This window comes from Hemiscyllium ocellatum, chromosome 6, assembly GCF_020745735.1.
Source record: "Hemiscyllium ocellatum isolate sHemOce1 chromosome 6, sHemOce1.pat.X.cur, whole genome shotgun sequence".
NCBI classification, from domain to species: domain Eukaryota; kingdom Metazoa; phylum Chordata; class Chondrichthyes; order Orectolobiformes; family Hemiscylliidae; genus Hemiscyllium; species Hemiscyllium ocellatum.
The window spans coordinates 113,542,831-113,558,385 of NC_083406.1; the positions used below are offsets into that span (position 1 = coordinate 113,542,831).

General features: G+C 41.2%; 1 protein-coding gene across 2 annotated transcripts in view; it reads right to left on the reverse strand.

The window, feature by feature from the left end:
• The window catches only part of prkx (protein kinase X-linked), a 127,751-nt gene that overhangs the window by 68,135 nt on the left and 44,061 nt on the right, over positions 1-15,555 (reverse strand). Inside the window, exon 3 of one of the 2 annotated variants that reach the window (XM_060826288.1) lies at positions 9,902-10,165. The exons of the other annotated variant lie outside the window; for it this stretch is intronic. Within the exon in view, the coding sequence (XP_060682271.1) occupies positions 9,902-10,165 (264 nt within the window). The remainder of the gene's footprint in view (positions 1-9,901; positions 10,166-15,555) is intronic. 2 annotated transcript variants of the gene reach the window in all.

The window sequence follows — 15,555 nt, forward strand, 5'->3', positions numbered from 1 at the left end:
CTTGGATGAGTACTCTCATTGTCAGCCATCAGCTACGGCCCAAGTCCACTCATTACATTCACCCTCAGCCCAATTCTTGATTTCCCTCAACATTATCTGCATAAGCCTGCACCATTTTTCAAGTCCAGGTGACATCCCTCCTCCCAACAAAAAGGAAAACTGCAGTCATGCCATTGTTCTTTGGTTGGATCCCATTCTCCTTATTATGTTTCTGATTCACTAGAACTACAAAAAGAACGAGGTAGACAGAGGGGAAACTTGAACATGGAAACTTCATTCAGTGTCCTCTTGGCTCCACATTTGGTTTTAGACCACCTCCCCTAGTTCCCACTGACCTGCTGTCTTAAAAGGGGCAACACAAATCCATCTAAACATAAAGCATATTAGATTACTTATACTTCAAGGTATTTAACCAATATAGTTTTGACCGATTGAGATAGCTTCTGTCAGAAACTGATTCAAGTTAGGAAGTAGCTGCATGCTCGCATTTTCAGCATACAGCCTATAAAAGTAGTGGAGTGCCACAGGAATTACTGCTGGGGCCACAGTTATTTACAATTTCATCATCAGGTATGGAGCGACAACTTATGAGGACAGGTTAAATAGATTGGGCCTGCAAATTGTAAAATATAGAAGAACAAAAAGGTGGGCTGATTGAATCAAACAATATTCTTAGGAGGATCCGACAGGTAGATGCGGAAAGGTTATTGTCTCTTCTGGCAGATTCTTGGTCCACAGGGCATAATGTTAGAATAAAGGGTCACACATTTAAAACAGAGATGAGGGTCGTGAGTTATTTTCCACAGAGTGTTGTAGTGGCTGGGTCATTAAGTATATTCAACACTGAGGATTTTTAATAAGTGAGGGAATCAAGGGTTATAGGGGAAAGGCAAGAGAGTGAAGTTGAGGACTATCAGATCTGTCACAATCTTAACCAACAGTGGAAAAAACTCGACTGCCTGAATCGGCTGCTTCTGCTCCTAAGCGTTACAGTCCTAAAAAAGGTTAGATATATCATAACCAAATGTTATGCAAAGCCCCAGTCATATACCTCAGCCTAACCTGGCCTCCATTCACTAGTTTAGCATTTTTCCTACATTCCCGATTCTTTGGTTTCTTTTTTAAATCAAAGACATGCTAAATAATCATTGACAATAATCTCATGTCAAGCAAACATTATGTAATTACATTCTTTAAATTAAGTTGACATGAATGTTATGCAGTTTCGCGACTCTAATTCTCTTTCAGGAGTTTTTATACATCTTTCACACTTTGACATTATCACGCTTCTCAAATACATCAATCTCTTTAGCCTTCATCACATAGCTATCAAAAAATACTGAACTTGCTAAAACAACAGTGTCCCAAAGAAGATAAGTTTTTGAGTCTAAAAAGAAAACAATTTATTTAACAAGTGAATGAGACAGGATGAAGAGGAAAGGCAGGGTGGAATGTGATAGACTGCTGCAGGGAAGGCATGTTTCTCTCAGAATAAAGAAATGAGAAAAGGAGGGGGAGAGAAAACAAGTAAATGGTCATATCATAACTAGAGAGCATTTAATCATCAGTGATTGATGGAAAAGACAAAAAGAGAACAAACAGCTTACTTATTCACTTGAGCATTGCTGAACAAGAAATGCTGTGAAAGTTTTCATTTTTCATCAGGACAGATGCAATTTGTAAATTTCAAAGGAATGGATATTTTTATACTGCAGGAGATATCTAAATGGTTTTCAACCAGTGTGCCCTGAAAGTTTCAGAAGCATTGTTTTCCCCGAGTGTCGAGGCTACATCTGTGCTATCGATCTCCTCCGGAGCCTTGATGCTTGTCTCCATACATGGGCAGATTAAAGAAAATCCATGGTTTGGCAGCCTCCTTACATATGCATAAGACCAAACATTAGGTGTGAGTATACGCAATGATCACTTACCATATTTCTGGTATGAAAAGAAACAGCACATATACAGTAAAGAAGCAGACTATTAAAATGACTATTAAACTGGACTCTTGCCTGGACACATTTCCATATTTGAAAGCAAATATATTTGGATTTTTTTTTCAGCTATACCACTGAGCTCAGTCTTAGAGATGCCCTTAAATGCATTTAGCTTGACCGAGGTACATTAATTTCTAACGCTTTCTGACCATGGCATTGCAGTCATATTGCTGTTTGTAATAACATACTGCTGCAAGCTAACATATTCAACACTGTCATACATGAAAAACAACACGAGGGTGCACTTCACCGTGGAGCAGGGTGTTCTGGTGGTCTTCTCAATAATTCCTCCCCAGATCAAAAGGCTCTGCACAACCCTAGGTTTCCCACTAACCGGGTAAATGCAATTTACACTACTTTGCATTTTGCTCTGATCCACTGTTCATGAACATTCAAAAATGGTTAAGATGAACAGATTTTGAATATGTGTCTGTGCTCATAGTTGAGGAGTGTATTTTTGCCACTGGATTTGAAACATTAATCCATTGGATCCTTATTTACCTTGTTGCTTACACTATGGTACAAGTCTCTTCATTAAGGCTATAACCATAGTAAACGTGACATTTACGAGCAATCAATTTAGTTAGAAAAAGCGGGTATGTCATTGAATTGTTTGCTTCATTGAAGCTTGGAAACTACTTACCTAACAACCATCCTTGATATTAATGGTATTACCAATGAGTCACACATGATCAACATCCTGGGGATTATCATTGACAAGAATTTAAACTGGATTAGCCATATAAATACAGTGGCTCCAAGAGAAGGTCCAAGGTTAGAAATCCAGCAGCAAGTAACTCACTTTCTGACTTCCCAAAGCCTGTCCACCATCTACAAGACACAGATCAGGAATGTGATGGAATACTCCCCACTCGTCAGGTTGAGTGCAGCTTGACACCCTACAGTACAAAGTTGATTGATACCTCATCCACAAATGTTCACTCCTTCTGAGAAAAAGTGTATGGGTATAAGCAGGCAGGGAAAAAGAGTTAAGTTCTGAGTTTTGTAAAACAAGATGTTCAGCTGAGCATGAGTCAGATCAGATAAGAGCTTACAGTTAACAATGGGGTGCTGGAAGCAAGGGTAATGGGGTAACTAGGTGGTATAGCATTCACTATGTAAAGCCATTTAACAATATTGGAAGCATTCAGTAAGTAAGGTCAGGTAACAAGGGAAAAACTATCCATTGTATGAATCCAGTTAATAAGGTTAAGAACATTCATTGGATAACAGTAGAGGGCTTGGTCTCTGCTATTGATATTCGTTGATTGCAATGGTCACCCAATTAATATGTATGTTGCCTTATCTGGATGCTCCTTCCTGTAAAATGACTATTTAGTTCATTGAGAAACTGTTGTTTGAAAGAAGACTGGGATCCCATGTCCCTGTGCACATGGGCAATCATTCTCTCTCCCTCTAGGGCTCAGAATAAAGATGAAGGAGGTAAAATTCTACTGCATTTCATAGCGTTTTGCTTTGACTGAAAGGGGAACTGGCCGACACTCCACCACCAAAGGTCAGTACCTGCAACAAGATGCACTGCAGAAATTCTCCAAGGCTCCTTAGACACAACCTTCCAAACTCAGTCATACTACCATTTAGGAGAGCAATGGTAGCAGATACATGGGAACACCACTACTGCAAGTTTCCATCCTGTCCTGGGGATATACTGCCGTTCCTTCAGTGTCGCTGGGTCAAAATCTCTCCTTAACAGTATTGTGGATCTGCCTTAAAGTGAATTGCAGCAGTTCAAGGGGGAATCTTATCAACACCTCCTCAAGGGCAACTAGAAATAAATGCCGGCCAACAAGCGAAGTCCACATCTTATGGATGAATGAAAAAGTTGAGAAAAGGGTAATGACTGATTGACAATTCAACTTCGACTGGTCGACACGCCTTGGTCAACACAATACGTTTGTCTTTAAGCTTTGAAATAAATCTAAGAAGGATATGCTATGTAGTGAAAATGCTACATAGAAACAAACTTAAAAAAAAACATGGTAAGCAGAAGTGAACAAAGGTGGCCTCATGATAACGTCACTATACCAGAACTCCAAGCTAAGATTCTAAGACCACAAGTTCAAATCCCACCACAGCAGATGGTTAAATCAGAATTCAACAAAAAACAACCCTGGAAAAACAAGCTAGCCTAATGGCAACCATGCCATCACTGCCGATTGATGTCAAATCCTATCTAATTCACTAATTTTTTTTAGGGAAGGAAATCTGCCACCTCAATTTGGTCTGGCTTACATGTGACTCCAGACAAACAGTAAAACGCATAATTATTAACTGCCTTTTGGCCATCTTTCCCTCATCATATAATTTTTATTTAAATTGGTTATACATATTTTCATATTTCTGACATAGCAAATGTGACATCACTGTTAAAAATGGAACGGAGACAAAAGATGGGAAATTATACACCAGCGAGCTTAACCTCTGTAGTGGGGAATACACTCAAGCATCTTATCAAGGAAGAAATAGCAGCGCATCTCAAAAGAAACTGCCCCATTGTACCGACGCAGCATAGGTTCATGAACGGCTAGTCATGCTTCACACGTCTTTTGGAATTCTACGAAGTATTTCGAGCAAGGTGAACAATGGGGACCCAATGGATGTCGTGTACCCAGATTTCCAAAGGCCCTTGACGAGGTGCCACACATGAGGCTGCTACATAAGATAAAGATGCATGGTGTTAGGGGTAGAATATTAGCATGGATAGAGGATTGGTTAACTGACAGGAAGCAAAGAGTAGGGATAAATGAGTGCTATTCTGGCTGGCAGTGACTAGTGGCGTGTCTCTGGGATCGCTGCTGGGACCACAATTATTTACAATTCATATAGATGATTTGGAGTTGGAGACCACGCGTACGGTATCAAAATTTGCCAATGATACTAAGATGAGTGGCAGAGCAAAGTGTGCAGAGGACTGTGAACTTTACAGAGAAGCATAGATACATTGAGCGAGTGGGCAAAGGTCTGGCAGATGGAATACAATATTAGTAAACGTTAAGTCATACATTTTGGTAGGAGTAACAGCAAAATAGACTATTACTTGAATGGTAATACTGATTCCAGACCCCATAAAGTTTCATGGATTCAAGTCAAGCATGGGCAAAGAAAACTTGATTGCCACCTACTGCAATCGCTCAGCAAATTAATCAGTTCTCCTTAATATTCAATACAATTTGACAGGGCATACCACGGTAAATGAGGGTGCAGAATTTGCTCTAGGTGAGGAAGTTCCATGTTGGTTACCAGGAGTGTTCAGTGGCACCAAAACTGACTGACCTGTCCCTGTATCAAAGTGGGCCTTTAGCAAATGGCGACAAACGCAACAAGGGAAAAAGTACTACTTGATCTTGTCCTCATTACATCGGTCTGATGCAGATCCTCATCATAGTATCTACAGCAGTGCCTGATTATAAAGCCCCACCTTCACATTTAGGACATGATCCATCACATTGTGTGGTCTAACACCACGCTGAAGGATCAATTTTGAATACTGCTTGTCACTCAACACTGAGCATCCATAAAGGTAAGTTCTCATGACCCCTGAAATTTTCTTTCAACAAAGATGAATTGCTGACAGCCGTAGAATAATGATAAACATCCAGCTGATTTGAAACAGCTTGGACTTAGTGGTCACAGTCTTTCACAGATAGAAAGAAACACTGGCATCTGGAAATTCTATTACTTAGGAGCTTCTTGCACCTTCAAGGTGTCATTACTATTCTGACTTCTGGGTCCATAATAACAGAATTCCAAGGCCAAAAAGAGTTGCTAGGAAACAATTAGCATAGCCCAGGGCAATGCTCCCTTGAATCTTTTTTCTACCTGTGTATGTCTCCAGGATGCAAAGGGCTTCCCTGTGGCTGCATAGTTTAGAGGGATCTTTGACCCTTCATCTTCTCAAAGGTAGTTTTTTTCTCCCATAATAATTTTTTAAAAAAGCCATTGCTTAGCTTAGCTGTTTTGCGAATGTGAGTTGATTTGCAGGAAAACAGCAGGATGCTTATAGCACGAAAACATTTGACTTCTGCAAATAGCAGATGGGTTAGGTAATGATACTCACTTAATAAGCCAGCACAGGCACGATGTGCCGAATGACCTCCTTCAGTGTCAGAACACTTCTATGACCCTATGGGTCATAGCCCATTTACTGAACAAAATTCCAAGAAATCACATGATACTGCTCAATTCAGAAAATATCCAAACTACTCTATGGTTTCCAGTGTCCTTCAAAGTCCTTAAAAATGGATATGGATTTTCAACTCTCACACAACAGTAATGTTGCATCCAGCTGTGAGTGGTGTTAGACAATTAAATAATTACCTGGGGGATATGACTCCACAAATATTCTCAGCATCATTCTGACTTACTGATCAAGAATTCATCTATCTCAGCCTTAAGTATACACAAGCACTCTCTGGCAAGGTGTTGCAGAGACTCAACCCTTCAAGAGAAGGAATGCCCCATCATCTCAATCTTAAATTGGTGTCCTTTACTTCTAGGGGAAACATTAAAGAATGTGGCTGACTCTTATCTGCCCTCTAGGCAATTAGGAATGGGCAGTAAATGATCTAACCCATGATGCCCTCATCCGATGAATGAATAAAAAATTCCTCTCTACATTTACCCTATCAAGCCCCTTAAAAATCGCATGTTTCAATGAGATCTCTCATTCTTCTAAACTCCAGCGAGTAGAGTTCCAATATATTTAATCTTTGCAAATAAGGCAATCCCTCCATACTGGGATCATCCTCATGAATTTTCTCTGAACTGCCTCCAATGAAACAATATCTTTCCTTCAACAAAGGGGACCAAAACTGCTCATAGTACTCGAGATATGGTCTCACCAGCACAGTTGCAGTAAGATTTCCCAAATCTATACTCCAACCCCATTGAAATAAAGGTCAACATTCTACTCGCCTTCCTGATTATGTGCTGCACCTGTGTCCTAGCTTTGTGTTTCTTGCACAAGTACACCCAAATCTCTATTCAAAAGTTGCAGCTTTTTACAGTCTTTCTCCATTAAAAGATGTATTAAATACAAATAGATAAAATAAATAACTAAATAGAAATACAAATTGTTAAACATAAATATTAGTTTAAATTTTAAAAAGACAAGGCTGAAGCATTTGCAACAACCTTCAGACAGATAGGTTTAATGGCTGATCCATCGTGGCCTCCTGAGATTCTCCACTATCACAGATGCCAATTTTCAGTTATTTCAATTCATGCTACCAAGAAACAGTTGAATGCATTGGACATTGCAAAGGCTACGGGGCCTAATTATATTTTGGCAACAATACTGAAGATGTGTCCTCCAGAACTAGCTGCGCCCATAGAAAAGCTGTTCCAATATAGCCATAACACGGACATCCACCTGGTAATGTGGAAAACTGCTGGGGAATGTCCTGTCCACAACAAGGAGGACAAATGCAACCTGTCCAATTCCCATCCATTCCTGACGAAGGGCTTTTGCCCGAAATGTTGATTTTCCTGCTCCTCGGATGCTGCCTGATCTGCTGTGCTTTTCCAACACCACTCTAATCTAAACATCTATCCAATCCTATTAATCTTTTGTTTGGTAAATTTGTTAAATTTTGTAAATAGGGGAGGCGTTGACCCAGAGGTCAAATCACTGGACTGTCAATCCATAGAGGAGAATGAAGACTGCAGATGCTGGAGATCAGAGTCGAAAAGTGAGGCGCTGTAAAAGGCCTTCATAACCCTCATCCTGATGAAGGGCTTATGCCCAAAACACCGATTTCTCCTGCTCCTCGGATGCTGCCTGACCTGCTGTGATTTGCCAGTGCCATACTTTTTGTCTGTTAATCCATAAACCCAGGCAATGTTCTGGAGGCACCGGTTGAATCCCACCATGTCAGATCATGGAATTTGAATTCAATTAAAAAAAAAGCCAGGAACTAAGTGCCAAATGATGACCATGAATCTACTGTCGATTGCTGGAAAAAAAAACACCGGTTTTACTAACGTCCAGATGGAAACTGCCATGCTTACCTGGTCTGGCCTATGTGTGACTCCAGATCCACATCCATGTGGTTGACAGTTAACTGCCGTCTCGGGGTAATAAGCAATAAATACTCTGCTAGCCAGTAATGCCCACATCTTGCAAATTTTTTTTTAAATCATGTGATATGGGCATCACATAGGCCAGCATTTATTGTCCAACCCAAATCGGTTGTTAGAAAGATATTCAGCTGTCTTCTTGAAGGACTGCAGTCTATGTGGTGGAGATGCATCCATTATGCTATTCGGCAGGAAGTTCCAGGATTTTGACCAAGCAATAGCAAAGGAACAGTGATGGAGTTCCGAGACTGGATGGTCTGTTACCACATGTAGACCAGACCAGGTAAGGATAGCAAATTTCCTCTCCTACAGGACATTAGTGAACCAGATGGGTTTTAAAAAGGTAACCAACTTGACAGTATGGTCACCATTAGGCTATGTCCTCAGAATATTAACTGGTGTTCTGGATTACTAGCCCAGTGAGATTACCACTACACACTGTATCCCAGGAAAGATTAATAAAGGGGAGAAAAAAATCTGTGGACAGCTTCAAGTGTTTGGTCCAGCTGTTGTAAGCAGTACTTTAAACTTCAACAGAGCGATTGCCAAGTTTGCTGAAAAGCCCATTAAGTACATCAGATACTACCCGTCCTTTGAAAGCTGCTAGGTACTAGTTCAGCTTTGTTCCTCTGATGGGCTGTAACTGTCATTGCCAACTGTTTCAACCAGCTACATTGAGCCTTCTTGTTCATACTTATCTTACTGGTGTTTCCAGTTCACCTGTTTTCTTTTATTTGTTCAAGGAATGTGAAAAGCCAGAATTCATTGTTAATACCACAATGCCCTTGATTTAGAAGATAACTAATTTAGAAGATAACCAATGTCTAGTAAGCAAGTAATGAAGGTATGCACATTGATCAAAAAATACACACACCAAGAAAATCATTAACAAGAGTGCATTCCTAACTAAGCCCACCAGCCCATTTTTGATTTAATCACCAAAAATGTAATTAGCCTCCCATGAATTCTCAATTTAAGTCTTATGTAGGTCATGCAATCAAAAACACTGCTTTAGGGTCTGAACCAGCTATGTTTACCGTTGTAAAAAATTAATTTACAACACTTCGAAGTTTAAAACTCAACATAAAACTCAACGTAGACCAGTAACTCATACGAACTTTGCCATAGAGCCTTTGCGCTCTCATTTTTTTCATCAATAGTTTGGACAGAAAAACACACTGGCAGGAAGTCTAGCCTGACTCTTCATAATTCTGGTTCTTTAATTTATTGTTAATGGAAAAATAATATTCAAAGTGACAGGCCCGGCTGAGTTCAATCCTGTTCTACACTAATAGCAGTCCTTAAACATCAATCAATAATCAACGCCAAGATCAGCCTTCCTTTTACTCAGTCTAACAGTAGCAAGGCCAAATACATCAACTGAATTCAACTAATTCAACCCAACCCGGGACTTTCCAAGCCTGTGGCATTCAACTCTAACCATAGCATTTAGTCAGAAACGAATAAATTTCTAAACTCAATTGGTTATTTTCCAGACAAAGCATTTTTATGTCTAATACATTATTTTATCAAATCCTGAGCTATTTAACACAGAGTGAAGGATTATTTTATATATTGGAGGACAACCTCAAAATGAAATTTCAGAACACAAACTTAAAGCAACAACAGAAACGAAGCATGGACTGTTATTTTGCTTACAAATTAGTAGCATTGTACAACCAGGAAACAGACCAGAGTTCCAACATAGCTTGCTCCATTGCACAAAATGATCAAATATTTCTTGGTATAAAAGTGGGCAGACACTTTCATGATCAATTAGTTAAGCAAGGGTAAAGAGGACTCACCGGTCAACAAGTTTTTTTGCAAATCCAAAGTCAGTAAGCTTAATATGACCTTCTCTGTCCAGTAGAATATTTTCAGGCTTTAAGTCTCTGTAAACTATATCTTTGGCATGTAGATATTCTATTGCACACACAATCTCTGCAGAGTAAAAAAGTCCAGAACTATTGTTGAAACGTCCAAGATTACGCAAGTAAGAAAACAGTTCTCCTCCAGGCACGTATTCCATCAACATATATAAAAACCGTTCATCATGATGCGTCCAGTATCTGTTGATAAAATTATTAGATGGGAAAAATGACCATTAATCAAGACCACTAACTACTGTTACACTGAAAATAAGCAAACTGTTAAATCAGATCCAACAGCAAATTCTCTAGCTACTTACAACAGAAAACAACCCATTATTTTTGTATTGCTGATAGTACAAAGCTAGTTGGAAACACAAGTCATGAGGAGGACACAGACGTTTCAAAGAGATACAGATAGGTAAAATGACTGGACAACAGTATAAAAGACCACAAAGCAGTCACTCATTCTCCGAATACTTTTCCTCTGCTAGTTTCCATTTCGTATTTGGATTTATAGAGAGCACCAACTGGGTGACCACTTTCCAAACACCTACACTTGTCCGTAAAAATGATCCCCAGCTTCTAGGTGCTTACAATTTTGACAACCCACCATTGTGTTAGCTTGACAATGATCCTATCTCAATTCTGTTGCAGTGGTCCAGTGCTGCAGTGGTCAATGCAAGCCAAAACATAACACTTCATTTTCCACTTGTGGACATTCTTGAGGACTCAATATTGAATTTAATCATTTCAGAGCATGAACACCTCCTCTGACATTTATTATCCACCCCTACACCTCACATCCTAGTATGACATGGGCACAACCAACCCATTTTCACTCACTCGTAGCCCTTACTATCACTTTTCTAAGTTTCTTTTGTTCCCTGCCTATCTCCATTCCTTAGATTAACCTTTTCCTTTCTTCTCTTTCTCTGGGCCCCCATCTCCACCTAACCATTCACTTTTCTCCACCACCTCCCCACCTCCACCCCACATCACTAAAATTACGATGCTGTCAGTTCTGAAGGATCATTGGACTCAAAACATTAACTCTTTTCTCTCCACAGATGCTGTAACACCTGCTGAGTTCTTCCAGCTGTTTCTGCGTGTTTTAAATCTCCAGCAAATGCAGTTCTTTGTTTAATTTTAGGTTTTTAGTCTCTCATACATTCAAGGCAGGAAAACAGAGCAGAGTCAAGGTTAGCTCTGGTCATAATGAACAATGGAACAGACTTGACAAGCCAGCATGTTCTGCTCTTGTTCCTATCCCTTGTATGTTGTAACCTGTAGTTCATAGGGCAGGAGTAGCCCCAGCTACCAGTTGCCCAAGTCCAATACAAAAGTTCAGGCACAATATTGCATAAGTGTCCAACTGGAGTTACCTCAAGACATGGAAATGCTTGGTAACAAAAACGGGGAAGGCAGATTACCACCTAAAATGGCAATAAATTTAAAGAGAGGAATATGCATAGAAAGCTGAATGCCGTCATACAGCAATTGCTAAAAGTAAGCATACAGGTATAAAGATGGCAAAGGACATGTTGGCCTTCAGAATGATAGCATTAGAGTACAGGAACTGGGAGGAGTTGCTGCAATTGTACAAGGCCCTTGGTAAGACCACACCTGGAATATTGTTTGCAGTTTTGGTAACCTTATCCGTGGAAAAATGTTTGTGTGATAGAGCAGAGTACAGCAAAGGATTACCACACAGTTCTTGGGATGAGGGGATTGACATATGAGGAGAGGTTAAATCAGTTAAGATTATATTTGCGAGATTCAGAAGAATGACAGGGGCTCTCCATTTTGCAGCAGGAGCGGTGAGAACTTACCTCACAAATAGGCGGAGTGAAGGCTCAACAGTAATGGATGCGGACACGGATTGCTGGGCATGTGAACTGATATATTTCAGCTTTGGCTTATCCAGAGACAGTACATATGTACTATCTCCAACTCATCCTCCTCTAGCCAAGAAAAACCATGTGTGGAGGTTTGGTAAGGTCAGACTTTTTTGGGGTTTTCTCTCCCTCATCTATTTAATCTCTCAGCTGTTTAGAGCCGAGGGACTGGAGGCTAGGGCAGGTGCATGCTGATTTGCAGGAGGTGGGACATGAGGATCACCACTGGTGTCCCTGCTAATTTCACCTGCAAGAAGTGCACCCAACTCCAGCTTCTCACAGACCACATTAGGGAACAGGAGTTGAAGCAGGATGAACTTCAGATCATTCGGGAGGCTGAGGGGGTGATAAGAAAGGAATTCTAGAAAGTTAGTCACACCTAAGTTACGGGATAAAAGTAACTGGGTGACCATCAGGAGATGGAAAGGGAATAGACAGACAGTGCAGAGGCCCCCCTGTGGCTGTTCCCCTCAATAAAAAGTATATCATTTTGTCTACTGATTTGGGTGGGGGCAGGGGGAGGTGGTGGATGACCCACCAGGGGAAAGGCACAGCAGCCATGTTTCTGACACTGAGCCTGGCTCTGTGGCTCAGAAGGGAGAAAGGAGAACAATAGCGATACAGGATTCAATTGCGAGAGGGTCAGACAGTAGATTCTGTGGTTGCGAGCAAGACTTCCGGATAGCGTGTGGTTCCCAGGTGCCAGGGTAAGGGATGTCTCAGATCGACTCTACAGGATTGTTAAGGGGGATGGAGAGCAGCCAGAAGTTGTGGTACACATCGATACCAATGACATAGGTAGGGAAAGGGAGGAGGACCTGTAAAGAGAGTATAAGCAATTAGGTTGGAAGCTAGAAGACAGAACGAGCAAAGTAGTAATCTCAGGACTACTACCAGTGCCACGTACTTGTGAGGCTAGGAATAGAGAGCAAGTGCAAACGAACGTATGGCTGCAAGGCTGGTATAGGAGGGAGAGCTTCAGATATGTGGATAACTGGGATACCTTCTGGTGGGACCTGTACGAGAAGGATGGGTTGTACCTGAACTGGAGGGGCACCAATATTCTGGGCAGGAGGTTTGCCAGAGCTCTTCAGGAAGGTTTAAACTAGATTGACATGGGGTGGCAACCTGATCTAAGGATCAGATGATGGAGTAGTGAACAGCCAGGTACAGGGTGCAAAGTGTCTTTGTGGAAGGATAGGCACTTGATCGGACAAAGGTGTAGCCAGTGTGATGGGCTGAAGTGTGTCTATTTTAATGCATGAAGTATCAGGAATAAGGGTGACAAACTCAGAACATGGATCAGTACTTGGAACTATGATGCTGTGGCCATTACAGAGACAGGAATGGCATTGCTAAACAGGGAGATGGTAAAGGAGGATTTGTCTACAGCGTCAGTATGGGTGGATGACAGAAGTAGGAAAGGAGCAGTCACTATACTGGGAATTTTCTGCAGACCCCCAGTAGCAACAGAGGAGCAGATTGGGAGGCAGATTTTGGAAAGGTGCAGAAATAACAGGATTGTTCTCATGGGTGACTTAAACTTCCCTAAAATTGATTGGAACATACTTAGTTCAAATAGCTTGGATGGAGCAGTTTTTGTCAGGTGTGCCCAGGAGTGGTTCCTGATGCAATATATAGATAGGCCGACTAGAGGGGAGGCCATATTAGATTTGGTACTTTGCAACAAATCAGGCCAGGTGTCAGATCTCTCAGGTAGAGATTATTTCAGTGACAGTGATCACAACTTCATAAGCTTTACTATACTCTTGGAGTGCACTAGGAGCAGACGGTATGGGAATGTATTTAATTGGGGGAGGGGGAATTACAATGCCATTAGGCAGGAACTGAAGCACATAAAATGGCAACAGATGTTCTCACGGAAATGCATAACAGAAACGTGGAGGATGGTTAAGGTTGATGAAGATAGAGCAGTGGATGTGGTGTACATAGATTTTAGTAAAGCGTTTAATAAGGTTCCCCGTGGTAGGCTCATTCAGAAACTGAAGAGGCAGGGGATACAGGGAAACCTGTCTGTCTGGATACAGAATTGAATAGCCCTAAAAGACAGAGGGAGATGGTAGGTGGAACGTATTCAGCCTGGAACTCAGTGACCAGTGGTGTTCTAGACATTGGTTCTGGGACCTCTGCTCTTTAAAATTTTTATAAATGACTTGGATGAGGAAGTGGAAGTGTGGGTTAGTAAGTTTGCTGATGACACAAAGATTGGAGGAGTTGTGGATAGTGTGAAGGGCTGTTGTAGGTTGCAACAGGACATTAACAGGATGCAGAACTGGGCTGAGAAGTGGCAGATGGAGTTCAAACTGGAAAAGTATGAAGTCATTATTTTGGAAGGCCGAATTTGAATGCACAATACAGGGTTAAAGGCAGGATTCTTGGCAGTGTGGAGGAACAGAAGGATCTTGGGATCCAAAGTTGCCACCCAGGTTGTTAGGGTTGTGAAGAAGGCGTATGTGCATTGGCTTTAATTAGCAGAGGGATTGAGTTTAGGAGCCACAAGCTTATGCTGCAGCTCTATAGAGCCCCGGTTAGACCACACTTGGAATATTGTGTTCAGTTCTGATTGCATCATTATAGGAAGGATGTGGAAACTCTAGAGAGGGTGCAGAGGAGATTTACCAAGATGTTGCCTGGACTGCAGGGCATGTCTTCTGAAGAAAGGTTGAGGGAGCTAGGGCTTTTCTCATTGGAGCAAAGGAGGAAGAGAGGTGACTTGATAGAGGTCTACAAGACATTGAGGGGCATAGACAGAGACCTTTTCCTATGATGGAAATGTCCATCACAAGGGGACATAACTTTAAGATAACTGGAGGAAGGTTTAGGGCAGATGTCAGAGGTGGGTGCATGGAATACACTGGCAGCGGTGGTAATAGAGTCAGATATACTAGGGACATTTAAGCGACTCTTGGAATAGGCACATGGAAGTTAGTACAACGAAGGGTATGTAGGTTAGTCGGACCTTAGAGTAGGATAAAAGGCCAGCACAACAGAGAGACCAAAAGGCCTGTACTATACTGTACTGTTATATGTTTCTATGTTTTGTCAGGCAGTAGAATAAGACTCCTGAGCCAGAGCTCGCCCACTCTGTCAATTTCTTTCCTTTTTTGCTCCCTTTTCACTTTTTTTCCTTTGTACCTCCCGTCCTGGAGTGGCATTGGCCATGTCCAGGGTAAAGTCAGCAAAGATGTCTGGCCTCAGTCTGAAATCGGACTCTCGGCATTTTCAGCTTGAACATGATGCCGTGCACCGTCTGGGTTGGAAGGAGTGTTATTCTGAATTCTTCTATTTTTCTAATTTATTGTTTGACTTTTTATTTCATTATTTTTCTTAACCTTTTGTCCCTAAGAATTTGTACTTAATCTGAACGTGGGGACCTTGGTATTTAATATGGCGCTGTAAGGAGCAACTTGTACATTTTTCACTGTACTCACGAGTACATGTGACAATATAGCTAATTTTTGGAATTCTTGTAAAATTCTAACAGGCCGAGACAGAGAACAATGACAGCGAATACACAAGCAGAGGATGAAGACTGAGGATATGGAGGTCAACATTTATGACTGATATGAGGAGATTTACTCATCCAGACAGTAATTAGCATGTAGAATTTCTTACCAGAGTCATAGACTTATACAGCACAGAAACCAACCGTTCAGTCCAACTCGTCAATGT